Genomic DNA, 19603 nt, shown 5'->3' on the forward strand with positions numbered 1-19603 from the left:
TAGGTTCTAAACTCACTTTCAAGAAACACGTCTCCTCATATGTTATTGGCCATCACAAAACCTGAGGTTTATTTACCAAATCTTTCACGGATATATACCGAAAATTTATACGATTCGCTCTGGCGGGATCGTGTTCGGCTACCTAGCTACGAGAGCCGTTGTCAACTAATTAAACTCGACACCCTCCATCAAAGGCATTGAAGCATTTTTCAAATACTATAGTGTATAGGTACATGAAAAAGTAGCGAAACGTGGCTCCATTGGTCATCAATGATATGAAACTTAAATAAGTAAACGATTTATATGTTAATTTATATTTTAATTTCATTCGCGCTGAAAATATTTTATTTGAGTTAACGCGATTACACGCGTATCCATTCTCGATAACCACACAACATCGATAAACATCTATGATATTCGAAATATAACGAAAAAAATTATCCTCTACATTTCGTGTTTAAGTTTGTAAAACTGAGTCTCGAATCCGTTGAGAACACTAGTGATATAGTAAAAGCTAACTTATCTCATGACTAGTAGATTTCAAAACAGTCCTTATATTTAGTAGCAAGTTTTAAAAAAATTTCCCACTGCAAAAATTTATTTATGCGAATACTATTTTTATTAAATTTCGTTATTAAATTTCTTGATAGCAGTTGTTGCAAAATAAATCTGTTAGTTATATCTAGCCTTACGTTGATTTGTTCAGAAGAATGCACAAAATATAGTTTACTTTCATCTATGATACCACATTAGTATCATGGGGATCTTCAACATCAGAGTCAATTATACATTCATCACTTGATGTTTTGCTTATTGTGATGACAGGAATGTTATCTACCCAGGTAGATGTATTAGATTTGTTATCAATATGATTACTTTTTCCAGAATTATATTTTTTGCCACTGGCACATTCTAAATTTTTCTTTTTGGTGTTAGATGTATTCGAAACAGAATTAGATTTTAACATGGTCAAAGTATTATCATCACAAACAGTTTGTATCACGTCTTCGGTTTCCTGATTCTGCTCTTTGCGCAATGCTTTCTTCATCATTTTTTGCAGCAACTCACGATGCTTGTTGTCACTGTTTTCGCATGTTTTGAATTCATTCACTTGGGAGTAAGTATTTAATTGTGCCGAGTTTAGTACTTTATGCCAAGAGCTTGATAATCCATTGACACTCTCATTTTGTTGACAATGTTGTTTAGTAGCTATTTTGAACATTTTACGTCTTTCTTCTGTACGTTCTTTCCTTAACTGTATTTTTAAATCTTGATTTGCTTCTCTAAGCGACCCAGTCAGTGAAATAAGGTAGTAAATAATTAATATAAGAAGAACCAGTAATGGAATAACTGCAGCCGGAGAAACAATATAGTTTGTGATGATATCCGGAACAATTTTGTCGGTTGCGTTGGTGAGTAGGTGATAAATTCGGTTGGATTGTGAGAACGGTCCACAGTGCCAGGATGGTTCTAAGAATACTATCGCGTAGCTTACTGGGAGAACACACAAGAACAGCATTGTGAGCAGTAATGCAAAATAGAAATTATTGGATCGAGAAGCTCTGTAAAGAATTTTTATCGTGACAAAATAAGTGATTGTTATCACATTAATGCCTTACCGAAAGACCACCTCATGAGGAACGTTACAGGTAAGAACAGTCCATGAGCGAAGATACATTATTATGACTAGTTTAAATATGTTTAGCACTGCCAGACCTGGTGAGAAAAACATCCCCATCCAAACCATTCCTTGATTGTTCACTAGGTGAAGAATGTTTTCTGCAATCTTGAAATCGCCATACTGAAAAATAGTATTTGAGAAACTATTGGAATGAAATGCGAACATTTTTGTAACCTACCTGAGGGTATGTTTTTTCCAAATCCCAACACCAGCAATTATTCATGTAACGTACGAATAAGGCTCGTAGAAAATCGAGAATCATTGTAGAAAGTATTGTCACAATCTGTTAAAAAATAAAGTTTAAGATGAGCGTTTGTTAGCGGTTGCTGATAATTACCAGATCCATTATAGTTAATTTAGCTAACTCTTGTCCAAACATAGTTTCCCAGCATAAAGTACGTATATCGGCATTCTTAAATTTTCTCTCTTCATGAGCACTCGAATGAGCTTTATCCATATTAGATGGTTGCCAGGAGTGAGTTGGTTTATCAGTAATTGAATGAATGGTATGTGGCATTGTTGATGCTTCTGTAGATTCGTCTTCACTATAAAACAAGACAAACTCAGTTGAAGATTTCGTCTCGTTGTGACAGATCCATTGAAAGCATTTTGAATTTTCTACAATATCATCCCCAGAATTGTTGTATAAACCAAGCAACTCATCATATTTCTCGGATATGTATGGTTGTTTTTCATCAAATGATGTTTCTAAATCATATTCAGTATCATACAAAGTAGTTTCAACTAATTTAGCTACTGAGTTCGTTTCTATGGCATTAGTAGTTGTATCATTAAGGTAGTCGAAAGTGTTGTTAACTTCCCTCTTATTTATAGGAATTCCATCAAATTGATCATTCGGCAAGTTACGCATGCGTTGCTCCAGATAATAGGCCGCATCTTCTTCGTCATAGTTGAAGTCATATTCATCGACTATTTCTGTCTGTGTCGCTTCCAACGCAGGATAGATAGTTGACGTTCTGTAGTCGGTAGTTAAAGATAGTTCGCTAGAACTATACGAGAGCGTTGTTTCATCTACGTTAACATAAATCGAAGTTGGAACGACAAACTCTGGCATGACCGGCACTGATGTGTAGTTTGATAAGAACATAGTTGTTACCACCGCAGTACTTAATGTGCTATGTTTGGCACAATCCACGACAATTCTATAACAATTGCTAGTTAAATCTGATATCGATGTTTGAAAAAGTGGCTGGAATGACGGTTTATCAAGAATTACACTTGATACATCAGAGTAGTTCATATTTGAAATGAAACATTGGCTATCATAAGAAAAGTTAGGTTTCATTTTTCGCAGTTCTTCCGTCATATGATTAATCTTATCGAATAGTGCAAATATTAACGAATAAAGATTTAGCAGATTCAATACCATGATTCTAGCTAATTGTATTCGCAACTGTTTTCGGGGATGATAATACTCAAGTAACCCTAGTGCCTCGAAAAACATTGGAAAGAAGAATGTTATTAACGACATAACGACAGTTATTTCGTTTCGCGTCCACCACGAGTCTGTTTCTTTAATGTCCATGGATCGTTTTACTACATGTACTACGGCGAATGCGGATACTGCCAGTAGAGCAACAATAACAAAGTTCACCGCTAACCGCAATAAAATAATTCGCCAACTAGAAATATAAGTCGTATGAAACGTGGAATTTATACACTGCAATTGTCATAAAATCTAGAACTTACTTTCTCGTATCCTTTTTCTTCTCAGCCTCTTCGAGTAGGGCTTCCTTGAATCCCAAAATTATAGAAGCCATTCGATTTTGTGATGTCTCTGTATGTCCAATCATATAATCCCAACCAGTAAACAACTTCCACGAAAATACATAATCATCATCTTTTGACGACAGTTTTGACATTCGTGAATTTTTCGCCATCCTACAAATACTTTATTTTTTATATCAAATAAAACAAATTATTAGTCCTCTTACTTTTTAAGTGTTGCTACGAAACTGTATATGTAAACTACCAATCCAGTCAAAAAATACGCCAAAGGTAAATTGTAGCCCCATGCAATTGCCCCAGAAAACGTAGAATAATAACTGTGTACGGAAGGAAAGTGTTTTATGGTATTTGGAACCACATTGTAAAATATAAACTTACCCATAAAATAATGCAGAATACTTCAATCTGCCTTCAAACTCCCATATTGTACTGAAATTTGACGATATTTCTTGCTCTTGCCGCGACATGGTTTTCCTCATGTCACATTTCACTTTTTCAGAATCAACATAAATTTCTTCTGGTACCATTACGAACACTACCAGCAGAAGTGATATTACTATATTCACCCAAAACAACCATCTGAGGAACGTGAAATATGAAGCTACAACAGAACCAAAATGAGATTCTATTTCCTTTATCCTGGATTCCCATGGGACCAGGTACGTAGAAAGGTTAGTGATTTCACGTAATATCTGCCGCCATTTCTATAAACGAAAATTTGTCATTGATATAGTATTTTTTTAAGTGCTTTCATTTACCGTGGCTAAAAAAATGTGGAATTGTGTAAGCAAACTCTTTGCAGTCCTTGAGGTGAAATGTTCCTGTAGGGCCCCTTCATGTTTAGAAACGTAACTTTTTGCCTGAAATAGGAAAACCCTTATTTTGGTTTCTACGTGACATTTGAACATGGACATACCTGCTTCACTAACTTTAGCTTGCGTTTCATGCTCCAGGGTTCTAGTTTAACGGATTGTAGAACTTCCTTATGAAGGCGAATGTTTTCGAATATTTTATCTTGTGTGGAATCGTCTTTTGCTTCCTCGAGAGTTACGGCAGTTCTAATAAAAATGACAGTTTGAAACGCAATATATCACTCTATATTAGACTGTGGTTCGAGTTCTAATTCTACCAGGGACATCTGCTCCAAATTTAATTTTAATCAAGTCTAGCTACTAAACCAACACGACATGCTTGAAGTTTGAATCCTAAAAGATAATACAACTTTGTCGACAACACTTTGTCAGGAGTTGGTTCGGTAGCTAGACATTTTTAATGCTAGTTTTTTGTCTAGATTATAGATGTTTTAACCTTAGAGTCATTCGACTCTTTTTCGGGTTAGAAAAATCACAAACTCTCTTTGGGAATCAACATCATGTAAGCTGCACACAAGGCAATAACTTACCAACTACGCTATACCGTCCCCCTAAATGCTAGTTTAGTTGACACAACTCAATGTGTAAGCTTGACTGAGCCATTAGTCTTTTAAACTTTTACAATGGTATGTAAAAACACGTGCGTCAACAAGACTCAACAGACAGGCACTAATGTTATGCCTGTCTGTTGGGTTTTGTCGATGTAGTTTACTGCTGCTTTTGAGATCCTTTTTCTTAGTGGTGAAGCATTAGCTACATTGCTCATTGCAGTTTGTTAGTATTCTCACTATTTTAGACATCGAAATCGATTCGAACACTAAGAATACGACGACTGACTTGAGATACTAACTTCTTACCTTCTGTACCGCAAGTCGACTAGATGTACAAATTTTCGTGCATAGAGTTAGATATTGTTCTATTCCGAAAAAGCGAATGACTCGCAAATCCTAATCTCTAGGTTTAAAACAAATAAGAAAAGTTAAACGAATGTGAATGATCTAATATCAAACTTATGGAAAATAAACGAATGTGGTAAACTTTACAATACTAATTTAATTACCAAGGATATGACTAATTCTTAATCGTGAGCAATATGTGTTAGGAGGTACATAAAACATTGTTTCAAGTTCGCTACTTACTCTCCTGAGCTAGTCGTATACGCACTCGAACGCCTTCTTTCTGCTCTAACGGATCCCATGATTGGATTAACTAGACTTGAAGTACGCCGATGTCCGCGCGATCCTCGTTTCTTTTTAACACTAGCTTTTCTTTTAAAAATTGCATCTATGCTTGCGGAATAATCCTCGTCATCCAACTGTTGCATCTCAGAATTGCTATTTGTTCTTTGGAATTTGAGAAATTTAAATTATATAATGCTTTTAAAAAAATTAAACGTAGTATTCCAATTATTATTATTTGATACTATTTCTGATGACGCCATTGAATATCGACTGTTCAACATACCTCGATGTGTTGCTGTCAGTTGTTTTCATGATACCTAAATTATTGTCCTCAAACGTTCTATCGTCACTAATTTCAATACGCGCATCTGTTTCATCGCAATCATTATTACTATTAAGTTGAAAAGCCCACGTTACTGACAATTGAGGTGATACGGTAGATGATGGGGAGAGCTGCAAAAACAAACATAATGGTTGTTGTATCTTTAATATAACTATAGTACAATTACGATTGCGTTATATACATGGTGTAAGATGAAAATGCATGTAGGTCTTTCCTATCTAGGTGTAGGTGCAAATCACCACATTGTCATAAATTCAGGCGGATCGATAAGTAGTTAATACATATCCTTTGGTATTACTTTTCTTCTCTTCGAACTTGATGAAAGCATAAATAGTTGTAATTTTGGATTGAGAGTAATAAAACGATTAGCCATTCAAAGTGTAATGGCTTAAGTGGAAATCCTTGGGGACGGAAAACACTGCCTCAATTCATATTTTTAAAACGAGAAAGTTCTATTAAATTGTTCCCGAGGGTATTCAAAATATATACAATAGGAATCTTTGGGGGTGTGCGGGTTAAGGCATATTCTGATGCAGATTAGTACCGTGAGTTAATATCTCAGTCCTTTTTCAATTTTTTGGCCCGAAACTATTGAAAAAAACATTTTTTAGTTTGTTTCCTTTTAGAACAATAACAGATCCAAACCCATGCGACTTGCACGACCTTATAGGTTGCCTTATCAGATCTACCATAGTTTGCAGATGAAACTTGGGATGGCAGGTTGCTAGCGGATTGACAAAGTACCAGATCATGCTGTGTGGGGTGCTGTCCCGGTTAACAATGAGGCGAACGAGATATTTGCAGATACGTCATTTAGTAGGACAACTGTCAGTTTGCTGGTTGAATTTAATTTGTTTTTTTTTTTTTTAATTTAAAAATCATAAAAGAATAATTAAGGTTTAAGAATGATATGAGCGTACACGTAAGGACACCCGCTACCAATACATATGAAAAACTGGCACAATTTTTCCAAATTAAAGATCCCTATTCAAGTTGTTTTATAGAAAAGGTGCAAAAATATGGTCATTTTTCCATTGTCTCTCTCGCAGGTTGTACACTGGTGTCTAGTGTTGCGGCTAGGACGCTGGACATATTGCACCGAACTAATTGTTGTCGCTAATATCAACGTACTTTTATTGCTAATACAAAGTATAAGGTATTTGATTACACACTTTTGAAAAAACACTTTTGTATCCACTTTTTATATCGACAAAAAATCTACCTATAACGAGGGGGGTCGTCCAGCCCAATCCTAATTTTGATCAGGAAAAAATGATACTGTGAGCCGTTTTGACACATGAAATGTCATTCGAGTTCGGTCACTCTAGAAACTAGGTGCTGAAAAGGATTATACGTCAAGTTGGTCGGCATGTCCGGATCTGTTCATGTCTCGATATAAGAAACAGTTGTGAGTAGACCCGTTTTACAACAAAGGTTGATCAGCCAATTAGCAACAGCAGTAAAGGAGGAAAATCACCACGAACTAACAACTCTTAACTGACAGCTAATCTCGTCTCGTCGGAGTGGCTGAGAACCAAATGGGTCACGAAAACGGGCATAGGTATCGGGAGAAATTCCGCCGCCGGGAAGCTCTCAGCTGCAGCAAGCAGATAAAAAGGAACGAGTAGCTCCAAGAAGGATAAGAAACCCTGCGAAGATGGGTTTAAAGAAATGTAGTCCTTGTGGTCGGCACCTTTGAATCGGTTCGTGACGATAGCTCATGATATTTGCAGCAGACCTGAGCAGGTCAGCTATACCGCAACAGGTTGGACAGCAAGTAAGAAACAACAGCAATGGAGAAAAATACGAACGATTAACACAAAATAAAAAAAAGTCATATCGCAAGCCTTCCTAAAGTGATGTTGAAGATTACTTCTCAAAAACAGCCATTGACCCAATTGGTTGAGTTGAGTGAATTGGTACACAAGGCTCGGTCCTCCAGGCCTAGGAAAAATCTTCAAAGTTTGAGACTTTTTATTTTATAAGAAACGCAAAAAACAACTGAACAACAATCAACAATCCTGAGAAGTTCCTACCCACGGCTTTGTTAGTTATTATAAATAAATTATGAACATACAAATAGTCCCCTGAGATCACACAGCAATATCTGAATTTCGGCGCAACTCGTACCAACCAAAAGCGAAAAAACCCCAACATTTTTTTTTCTGAAAAAGTTTAATTAAAAACAACAGGGCGTTTTCTTGACTGCGCTGGCCGTTTTTTCGCTGAGTACTTGTTTGCACGACAAGGACGTATCGCGTACAGCGAACTTTAATTAATCAAATCCATGATACTGATGCGATGAAATCCAATCGAAAAATCCATCATTCACTAAAACCAGTCACGTAGTATACAACTATGTTTTATATTTAATTTATTTTCTCCTTGATAAGACACGATGGTGAGAATTTTCGAAACAAATACATGATACGAAAAATATTGAAAACTGCTGCACTAGTTCAAGATATAGGTGTAATTGATAAGACCATGTTATCTTCAATTTTTCCATGTAATTCTTTTTATAGGTACATCACTGTTTTAAATTGTGTTTGCTGTTATTGTTTCTGTTACTAGAAGTTTGTATAAGCATTACCTTCAAGTTAATTAGGTAAATGTTTTCTAATTACTAAACTAATCATTAGCTGGGTCATTCCATGCGAAGTGATCAAAAAAAGATGCAAACTTGAAATCGACCTTCACGGATTTGAACAAAATTTGGAGGAATTGTTCATCTAGGGCCAATATATAAAAACCCAAATTTTTGTGTCAATTGAACCACCCCTCGTGTCATGGGAGCACCCCCCGTTTTGTAAAATTGCCAAAACCCTTGATTTTCTTTTGATCATATCTCCGGTTCTATTTACTCTAGAATCAAACCATAAGATGGCTTTTGAAGAAAATTGTTCAAGGAGTCTATAAAAAATATTATTTTTTGCCGACAGTGTTGCCAACTATGTAATTTTTTCAGTTAAATATTAAAAGTTACTTTTTCTCTCAATACGTATATGTTAATTTTGAAAATTTTAATGCCATCGCGTTTCTCAGACATTTTTACATAAAAAACACTTATCATCCCAATATAATATGAGCGCATCCTGAGATATACCGTTTTAAAGGGAAAAACTCCGATTTTCTCATATAAAAATACATTTTTATTGGCCAAAATTGAGAAAATCTTCAAACTGTCATAAAAATCGACCCTGATCTGCTAGAAGCAAACCAAATACGTAGTTTTTCATCATTTCTCGTCTACTTCACGAAAAATTATGTTTGAACTCAGAATACTCAAGTTGGTTTTTTTAGTGTTGTGCGCTTGCGATTTTATATGGGAAATTGCGGTTTTTTCTCTTCAAAACGGTGTATCTCAGGATGCGCTCATATTATATTGGGATGATAAGTGTTTCTTATGTAAAAATGTCTGAGGAACGCGATAGCATTAAAATTTTCAAAATTAAAATATACGTATTGAGAGAAAAATTAACTTTTAATATTTAACTGAAAAAATTGCATAGTTGGCAACACTGTCGGCAGAAAATAATATTTTTTATAGACTCCTTGAACAATTTTCTTCAAAAGCCATCTTATGGTTTGATTCTAGAGTAAATAGAACCGGAGATATGATCAAAAGAAAATCAAGGGTTTTGGCAATTTGTCAAAACGGGGGGTGCTCCTATGACCCGAGGGGTGGTTCAATTGTCACAAAAATTTGGGTTTTTATATATTGGCCCTAGATGAACAATTCCTTTAAATTTTGTTCAAATCCAGGGAGGTCGATTACACGTGCCTTGATCACTTCGCATGGAATGACCCAGCTGTATTTCACCATTTCACATTTTCCGGTTTAATCATGGTATAATTCTTCAGCTTTCTAAACAAATAATTATTAAACTTTGCCTGCTATTTTAGTTCCTTTATCCAGAATCCTTCACACTTAAATATTACACTGATAACCGCACGTTCATTCGCCTCAAAAAACACTGCAATACTGAAGGACAAGGTATCTGCAAACCAAGAATACTGTTGCGTCCAGTTGACCACCCGTTGATTCGTCATACCCATTTCATCGTCGATATAAAATTAGTTTTTATTTCTTCTTTGTGGGAGCCCGCAAGACATTGGTAGGCAATGTAGCAACATGAAATTATTAATGTCCGATTCAAGCCAAACCTCGCCTTCCGGCACCAGTGTAGCATCCGTTGAATTGTAGTCTTTCCTTCATGGTGGATTCAGTTGTTTATATTTCGCTCACACTTAATGCTGTCCTATCCTTAATAAACAAGCCCTTCTTTTGGACTAGATTCGCATAGCTGATAACGTTCAAGTGATAGACATTTTCGTAATATTCATTCACTTATATATAACAAAGAGTCACGCTAGTTTGTCTGCTCCAACTATTGGGTCTAATTATTGGCTTAAGAAAGATTACAGTTTTATATGCATTTTTAACACATACCACATCTTCAACTATGGTTGACGGTTCAAATCCAGTTGACGAGCCAGATAACCTCCTGGTTCTTAGAGGATCCAGTTTCAAAATTCCGGGATGCTTTCGCTTTGTTCTGCCGTGTTCGGAGTCACTCATTTTATTAGATACTATTAGTGGTACGACTACACTCACCAAATGAAGAATGAATAATGTTTCTGATGATACAATCCTCTAAAGCAGTGAGATGTTTCACGTTAGGTACAAATATTTACAATCTATGCTTGATTCCTTTTATGCTTGTTACCTGTGCTAATATTGCTGATTAAGTTACCTAGTAGTGCAGAAATATCAAAATTAATCATGAGTATTTGAGGAAAACACTTGCATTACCTTACCACGCACTTCGAAAGACATGAATCGCATATCTTGTACAAATGTGTATAATTGATTTCATGTAATTTGCACTGAAAGGCAAGGACGATAATGGTTTCTGTATTTTAGAAAATATTTATCTTTATTATAATCATAATTTTTCCACTTCTGGATTCTTGTATATTTACGGCTTAGGTTTTTGGAATGTATTATTCTAATTCGTCAATAACTCGTGTGATTTCCGTATCTTCAGATGCATTTTTCTACATCATATCAGATAATACCTCTTCCTTGTCGCAGATCGCAAAAAAGTATTAAATAGCTAATGTGGGGGAAAGGCTGGCACATTAGGTTTCACCGATCGCTGGAATAGACACGCAAGGATACTAGAGCTCGAAGCAACAACACTCGGTTATGCATGTAAACGCGCACTGTTTTTCATTTATAACGGAGCTTTAATGTATGTCACACCCTAAAATAACTAAAGCAAAGCGTCATATCAACAGTTCTTCATTGAATTATTTTTAAAGCAGATGGATACACAAAGGTACACATAAAAAGCACATAAATTTTTATGTTTTAATGAAATCAATCCATCTAAATTTCGACACATATTGTTTTCAACATGAATCAGTGTGTTGAAGCATATTGAAGTGATTAGCCATAATCATGGATGAATTTATGCAAAAATTCAACACACAAAATTTATTGGAGGATGGTGGCGTGGCCAGAGTTTACGTATATTCCTCTCTTCCCTCCCCACCAAACTAAATTTTCTCAACAAGAATCAGCGCGGCTTATGTGATCTGGTGCCATGCACAAAAACATATAAACAATCGAGTAGTAGAATTAAATGGGAGCAGTGATGTATCAAGGAGGGTAGGTTGGCGATTAACAAAAAATGAACTTCAGCTTATAAAACTACTTGAATGTTATAATTGTTATGTTTCAAGTGCTTTTTTGTTAGGAATTCTTAGGACTTTTGAAAATTGATCTTGTGCCAAAATTGTCAAATCATGTAAATATCAAATATTATCATATTGTTGATCCAAAACATGTTTTTGTTACGATTACCTAGGACTAATTCACATATTTTTTCGGACTAGAATTTTTTTTAGGAGTGATTCACCTCTTTTTTTCGTTTTTTTTAATTCATTGCACATTCTGTTGGAAACCTAGCCAAAAGTCTTAAATTGCATGGTAGAAATTTGTCTTCTAGTACACATAGTCATTCAGATGGTGCTGTCGAACGCAATTTTTTGTGGAACACGCCCAAATTCCCATATGTCAGATGCTGGAACAAATAAAATTTTTACCGCCTCACACTTTTATCAAGCTCTTGACAGATCAATATTATTCAAGTTCGATAGATTCATATTATTCAAGTATTTTGTGCCCACCGCAAGATTTTCCATTTGAAACGTTTTACAAATCTTGCCCAACATCGTCTCTTTTTGGGTAATCTTCGATTATGGGAACATTATTACCATGGAGGCTTATTATAAAATCTTTTTCGTTTAAAATTTGGACACATTTTTTTTAATGACAGTAGCATCTCTGGTTTTCGAAGCTAGAGGCGCATATTCATCGGGGCCCATTCATTAATTATGTGACGCTAAATAAATTGCTCCGAAATTAACTCCCCATCACGTACGTTACGAGATATTTTTATTTTATTTATTCTTTTTTTTTAAATTCGTTTTTTTGACACGGCTCAATGCGTTAGCTTAGTGGAGCCATTGGTCTTTTATATACACTCAGGTTTTTTACGCGTTTTTTTTTGCGCGGTATTTTTTTACGCGGTTTTTTGCGTAGATTTAGCAATTTACGCGTTTTTCATTTACGCGGATTTTGAACAAAAGATACCATTTGAAATAACTTGGAAGTAGTTTCGCCATGTGTCCTCCGTAATAGCTTCCATTGCATCGAAATGAATCTTTTAATTGCCACTTTGTAAGTAAGTGGAGATAAATCATGTAGTTTAACTTCTATATTTCCATTATCCATGTATATAGGAATCATGATTTCAGCGTTGTCACACACAAGCACCTGTTTTAAGTTGTTCTGCGAAATGAATCTTTTCGCCTGGGCGAATTTGTTGAAGGTTATCAGCACCGCATGCCTGACGTGCTCAAGTTGTATGAAGGTGACTTCCGAAAACACGAAGCTGCATTTTCACCTTCAGCAGATGTTCCACATCACGAATACTTGGTCTTATGCGAAAAGACCTGAAGTCAATTGACCTATTCGTCTTCAATCGTGATCACCGCATACCTCTTAAATAAAAAAACGGGTTCGGGGAAAAAGCCATAACTCCGCCAATTATCAATATATCAATATATTTTTAAGCTTATGGTTGTTTATTTCACTGAAAATTGTTCTACCAAAATACTATAAGTTTGATGTGATGAAATCATTGCTTTATTTCTTTACGTAAATATAAACATTCTTCACATTTTTCTCACAAAAAGGTATGTAACCCCGGTTTCGACAACATGCAGTAGCAAGTTACTTTACGCTTGTCCGGACATGCCGTAGACTCAGGTGATTCGCATTTCTAATGGCAAAAGATCCTGACTCCTGCGGTAGCAGACAAAGGGTTAAGTCGTCGGTAAACTCTAAGCTTGCTCATATGACACTATGACTATGACCCATATGACGCTTTTCTAAAACTTTCTTCCTTCAACTCCTTGCTCTCCCTGAGGTGCTATGGCTTTTAATATTGAAAAATATACTTCACCTTCAAGTCCCCTGTTAATTATATGCCGTAACAACAATTTCCCCGTAATCAGTATCTTGTTATTATATTAAATATAACTTAATACCATGTTCACACTACAGAGTTAAAACATGTTATAATAATTAGCAACAAAAAAAATGCCATCAAGATAGCGTTAAAACACGTTTTAACTCGCAGTGTGAACGTAGTAGTAGTAGTAGTAGTAGTCCGAAAATGACATATATGTTTTTTCACGGAGCGCGCGGTAGACCAGGAGGGGCGTAGAAATCATAATCGGTCTAGCAAAATAAATGAGGATAAGTTATGAAATAAGTCAGGATAAGTGTGCTATTTCAAGTCAGGATAAGTGTGCTATTCTATAAATATATCTGACGTTTAAGACGCGCAAACTGACATCTTGCATTTTTCTATGATTTTCTTCCTTTAAGCCCAGAAGCGGTTTGTTTGGCTCTCAAGTCACCGTGTAAACGATTTGTTTTGCTCCAGATTCAAACGTTCAAACGGCTCAATACCAACGCAGTTGGATAAGCCTATATCAGAGCCTCTGACTGCTTTGACAGCGAATTTTTTGAGAAAAATAAATTGAAGACGAGATCCTACACACCCACCCAAGTCGTTTTCCAGTTTTCTTTAACTTCCCAACATTTTTCGATTGGGTGGAATAAGTATTTATTTTTGTTCAATTTTGTTCATCTAACATAAAGTCCCAATAAAACTAGTGTTTGGAATGCTTTTTCGAAATCCAGATTCGGTAAGGTTAAAATCAAATCGGAGAACTCGTTGATCATCTATACCATTGCGATGTCTGGATTGTTTGGCAGCCTAGTTGGTCTCATTTCGGGAAGAAGTGTACCTGATAAACCGTCTATGAGTCCGCTTTGATCCTATTGATCCAAGCAGTATGGTAAAGATTCCAAACGACATTACCAAAGTCCAACATCAAACGCACCAACGAACAGTAAAGAGCTTAACCCTCCGGCACTCATGTGAATAGCTCCCCGAATGAGCAGCCGCTGGTGCTGAAAGAAGATTTCGCTAGAGTTTCTGAAGGTGTTACACTAAATACAACGGCGCGAGTGCCGGAGGGTTAAAGCACAAAAAATCACGAAATTCACTGGAGATCTTAAACATGAGTTGTCAACTGTAACAGAGAGATACCGATGGTAACTAAGCTAGTAATCCAAAACTTACTCCAATGCCTTTAATGTAGTCAACACGTTGCCAACGATTTACAGAAATATTGTAGTCACATTCATGGCATTTCTGGTGTCATGAAAACTGATGACACAGCATTTAAGAATACACAAAATATCGACAATGTCATTAACAAACAGCGTAAATAACAGCGATTCGAGTGTACCGCCTTGAGGAACTTCAGCTGTTTGAAAAGCAATTATTTTGAGCAGTGCCAATATAACTAGCAAATTAACGATGAACGAGACAGATTGAATCCAGTCAGAGAATCTAGTCGTGAAGCAAAGTTTATTAACTTAGCAATGAGGATAGGGGCCATGCATAAATGACGTAGCATTTTGGGGGGTAGGGAGGGTATACCAAATTTGTGACAAAGTGTGACGAGGGGGAGGGTAGGGTCAGAAGTTGTGCGACGTAGCATTATGTTTAAAACCCATTGTTTAGAGAAAACAATTTAATGATCCTCCATTCCCAAGAGAAATGAATTTAAATTCCAACAAGTTACTTTTGATGCAGTTTTTCATGAAGTAAATTTTACGATTCGCAGAATTTCAATTTCAAGTTCGCAAAAATACGAAAAGATTTTGTCTGCAGATTTAACTTGCTACATTAGTTAGCTAATGTTGCTAACTAGTAGACTTAGTTTGGAAGCTGAATTAAATTTTCACTTCGGAATCAACCAAACTAAATTTAGTGATTTAGATGAACGTATGCTTCTTAGAATCATTGGCAGCTACAGGATTGAGAAAACTTCTCTTCGTGCTCCCCTTGACATATAAAATTCAAAACAAAACTATCAACACTATATTTGTGATGAAATGGGCTTGCACGTAATTTGCTGTTATAATGAAAATGTTGATAAAAGTCGTCAAACATTTCGAAAATTAAAATAATTGAAAAGCATGTAATTTTTTTTCATCACTCGGGCGCTGTGCATGGGACGAGGGGAGGGGGTAGGTAAATGCTACGTTATTTACGAGGGGGAGGTTAGAATTTTGTGACCAAATGCTACGAGGGGGGAGGGAGGGGTCAAAAATCGCTGAAAAAAAGCTACGTCATTTGTGTACGGCCCCATATCGTATTTCACTCTGTGAAAAGCGGATTTCAAATCTGTACATACACATAATATCCATACAAAATGACGTAAAGTTCACAGGATTAGTCTCCAGCGAGCGGCCAGGATAAAAGCAATGCTGACAAGTGTACGAGTTTTTTTGAAACCATGTCCTCGATATCGGTACCATGAATACCGCAAGAACCGTTCAAACTATTCTCTTCATTTTTATAAATTAAGTTATCGATTCTTCAACCCTGATTTTTTTCAAATGCTTTGAAGTTTTGAAAAAGATGGGTCAGACAAGATAATAAAATATGCTTTAAGACTTTGGTTGAATTTTTTATTTCCGATGAACTTATGAGCCCCAATCCTTGGTACCATTTATTTTCTGCATAGACAACTTTATAGAGCCAGAGGGGAGTGGTAAAGCCCTTTTCGCATTAAATTTTAAGAAATGAGCACACAGTAGTTCAGAACAAGGTATCGGTGAGATCGTTTAATATTATTGTTCAATGCTAATATATATTATATAACTCACCTTTTGACGCCAAAACGAATTACCGAACCTGTCTACGCTTCGGATAATTGCGCTGTCCTTGCAATAATAGGGGCCATTTTGCCCCAGTGGGGTATATTATACCGTCTTACCATACACGGTAAATTAGTTCTCACGAACTCAATGAAATCGCGAAAAAAAACTCCGCTCATCTGAAAACTGTTTCAAACATGCTATACTCGTACCATACTATTTGGGATGTGTATGTATACTTGAGGAATTTCTCTTTATTTCTCCATATTAGAATACCAAAAATGATAGTTGTATCATATTTTTGTCGTATGTATTATCCTGAATAATACGCGATAGATTGATAACGAAAAATATAAATGTGTGCTCGAAACATGATATACTTATATGAGCACAAATTACAACTTCTATTTCACTGATTTACTATCTATACATTTCACTATTGTAAACTGGAATCATCGCTTTTCATTAAAAAAAATGTCAGTCTTAAAAATTGTTCTAACGTTAGTGATTGATTAGTTAGTTAATCAACTTCCGTAAAACGCAGATATTTAAATTTTATTCTATCGATAGTAAGATATTCATCTCTGCATCTAAATTAGCAAATCTTTTACTATCTACCTAGTAAGAATGTATTGTCTACTGCTAAAAAATTAAGTTTAGTATCTAATAGTACAATTTCGAGTAATTTTCGATGAGTTTTCGGACTTTAAAAATAGAACTTAAATTGTAAGATTAACTAATAGTACGTATTATAGTACCTACGTTTGAGAAGTCCAATAAGTGCTTGTAACACCATAGGCACACAGCATTCTACTCAATGAATAACATTCTAATGCTCGAATGGGAGGAGCCTTCCACATAATAAACTATGTTTCTATTTTTAGGCAAAGATATGAAATGTTTATTTTCCACTTCATTAACCATTTATCTTAGAAATGAATTCATCATCTAATATGTAACCTTATTCTGTTTGTTCTTGTTTCCTTCATCTAGTATCCAATGTGGGTTTGATGTACTGGAAAAATCGGCGTAAATTGTAATACCATAAGTTTGTCAACCTTTATTCTGATTACAACAGCGTTTAAACTTGTCGCCATTGAACTATAAATCGGATTAGGCTCAAAACTGAAAAACACCCCCAGTGTTGTGCGAAAATTCAATACGATTCTAATAAAATGGTTGAAGAACTTTCAAATAAGCTTTTAAAATTCAGACTGAACTTTTAACAGTTTGAAAAATTCGAGGGATAAACTTTTAATTTGAGTTCTCGATTGGTGAAATCTGTCAGCGGTTACTGCTGAAGAACTCCAAAACGCAAAAAATTTAAAATCATGAAACTTTTTTTTTGCAAATTAGTGTTATAGTGTAGACGATATTTAATTTATTTTACTGAGCCAAATTCAAAATGTTGTCACTTTTCCAAGTTTCATACTTAAGAGCTTCTTGCGTTTCTTAACATTCAGTTTACTCCATAAATTACTAGTTCCCTCAATCAATAAATATTCGTCGCACAAATCCACATTATGTTGCTGTTGATGGTCTTTGGTTATGCTATCCGCTATATCTGCTTCTGACTTCTGGATCTTTTCCGAACGCGAATCGCCTGACACAAATCCACTTTCTGGTCTCGACAAGGGTTGAGTTTGATTTGTCCACTGTAGTTGATGAAACCAACGAGCTACTTTAGCTGAAGACGAAAGCTGAAAACAAATACATCACGATTAAAACACATATTTGAATTCTTCTACTAACAGCACGGTTCATAGAAAATATGAAGTTTAATAATTGCCACAATCAGTTGGGTACATTTTTGCATAAACGACATTTATAATATTTATAACTTTTCGCCTAATTTCACCGTTTCTTCGGTCTTCAAAGCACCATAAGAGAAATATTCAATAACAATTTAAGTATTTGTAACAGCAGACTGCGGTCGTGGAGAAAACGAAAAGACATAACCGGTTGATTGGCACGCGTTTAAAGCAGGCGAATTTTCCTCTTCATGACTGGAATTGAAAATATGGAAACCTCAACCTGGTAGCCGCATGATGCCCGTGAAATTACAGGTAGACACTATTATAGTTATAGAGAACAGTTAGACACATATTTTTAGAGAACATTAACGCAAATATTGATGCGAAAATTAGTTAATCGATTGAGCACAATCACAATCCATCTCAGGTACCGCTGTAGTAATGCTGGAGTCTGATTGTGCTCGATTGATTAACTGGCTTCACTGTTTGTGTCACTTTTGGAGTGCCTCTTTACTAACGCCTTTGACAGGTAGAAGTAATGTAAGGGATATAACCAAGTGGATGACATGGCCATGTTCATATGTTCACGGTAACCTGAACGGACTGGTACTACTTTTGTACGTTCTTCTACGCTCTGTTGGCTACGGAACTTAACCTGACTACGCAAACCGTGTATAGTGCTGAATTATCGATAGCCCCTGATTGATTAAAATTAATTTTCGGAGAGTGTTTGTCGCTTGTAAAATATGCTACATCTAAATATCTCTGATGGTGTCTTGCAAAACGGCCTTTAATTTTTAAATTGCTTTCCCTCTTAGGTGTTACGATCAAAATTCAATCGACGCATGTATTTTAATCGTGCATTAACATCCTGAACTTTCTAATTTGGTAGGTGTGCGTGCGCAGAATGAGGCCTCTATTTAGATTTTGTAATTTGAGTGAGCGTCGTGTCGTCTCGATTTTTAAATGCAGTGTAACGAGGGGGGAAGGTATAGTGTCAGCAGTTATGCGACGTAGCATTAGATTTTAAAAAAGCCAAACCTCAAAAATTGTTTCCAGAAAACATTTTAATAAAAAAAGATGTTAAAATTAATGTTTCCTCATACCTAAAGGAAATAAACAATAGAAATTCCAAGTACATTCAAATCAACTTTCACTTGGCTACGCGGTAACCCGAGCAAATTCTCATGGGCTCAAACCCCATACAACCCCTTAAAAAGACTATTAATATGGTCCGTATCAAATTTCACAACCATGAAAACACCATAAAATGGTCTCAAATATGGTTTTTACATGGGATCTACCAATCATGGTGATGGTGTTTTTCATGATCCCATTACAAACACTATCAAAATACCATATAATGGGGCTGCATTTGGACCATGAATATATGGTGGTATTATGGGCTTTTCTCTTGCTCGGGAAGTTAGTTTATCAATTCGTATAATTTCAAGCTTGCAAAAAAAAATGTATGGGCTTTCTTCAACGCACTTCCTTAACCAGAAAAGTAGAAGACTGACCGAAACACGACACCTTTTCAGTAAGTAAACCTAGTTTAGTAGCTGAACTTAATTTGCTTGTTTTGGGAAATCGTATTCTAGACGAATGATTCAGCGGTAAAACTACAGACATACTTTGGAGTAGTAGCATAAAAAACCTTTTATAGTTTTTTTTTATTTCGATTATAGAGGTTTTACCCTTAAGG

The 19603-nt window shown here is 35.7% G+C and overlaps 2 protein-coding genes across 3 annotated transcripts in view; both read right to left on the reverse strand.

Annotated features, from left to right (window-relative positions):
* Window positions 1-332: 332 nt before the first annotated feature.
* On the reverse strand, window positions 333-10498 carry LOC131689084 (transmembrane channel-like protein). The gene is made up of 12 exons (XM_058973880.1): window positions 10280-10498; window positions 5767-5936; window positions 5442-5645; window positions 4347-4488; window positions 4189-4290; window positions 3809-4134; window positions 3637-3747; window positions 3392-3583; window positions 2019-3324; window positions 1860-1964; window positions 1620-1801; window positions 333-1562 (listed from the first exon to the last, which is right to left on the reverse strand). The coding sequence occupies exons 1-12, from the start codon at window positions 10406-10408 to the stop codon at window positions 737-739; spliced, it is 3795 nt and encodes a 1264-aa protein (XP_058829863.1). The 5' UTR covers window positions 10409-10498; the 3' UTR covers window positions 333-736.
* A 5931-nt stretch (window positions 10499-16429) lies between these two features.
* LOC131689086 (capon-like protein) overlaps window positions 16430-19603 on the reverse strand; it is a 41699-nt gene continuing 38525 nt past the window's right edge. For both annotated transcript variants that reach the window (XM_058973893.1, XM_058973887.1), the window contains one exon: window positions 16430-17844. In XM_058973893.1, coding sequence (XP_058829876.1) covers window positions 17545-17844 — 300 coding nt within the window. In that variant the 3' untranslated portion in view covers window positions 16430-17544. The remainder of the gene's footprint in view (window positions 17845-19603) is intronic.

The sequence above is a fragment of the Topomyia yanbarensis genome, chromosome 3, assembly GCF_030247195.1.
Source record: "Topomyia yanbarensis strain Yona2022 chromosome 3, ASM3024719v1, whole genome shotgun sequence".
NCBI classification, from domain to species: domain Eukaryota; kingdom Metazoa; phylum Arthropoda; class Insecta; order Diptera; family Culicidae; genus Topomyia; species Topomyia yanbarensis.

Excerpts from the sequence above, each read along its gene's own strand:
- LOC131689084 (XM_058973880.1), bottom strand. The coding sequence starts at position 10,408 with ATGAGTGACTCCGAACACGGCAGAACAAAGCGAAAGCATCCCGGAATT. Across the intron at positions 4,489-5,441 it reads TATACGACTAGCTCAGGAGA|AACTGCCGTAACTCTCGAGG; the intron begins GTAAGTAGCGAA and ends CATTTTTATTAG. Across the intron at positions 3,748-3,808 it reads TATTCTGCATTATTTTATGG|TTATTATTCTACGTTTTCTG; the intron begins GTAAGTTTATAT and ends TTCCGTACACAG.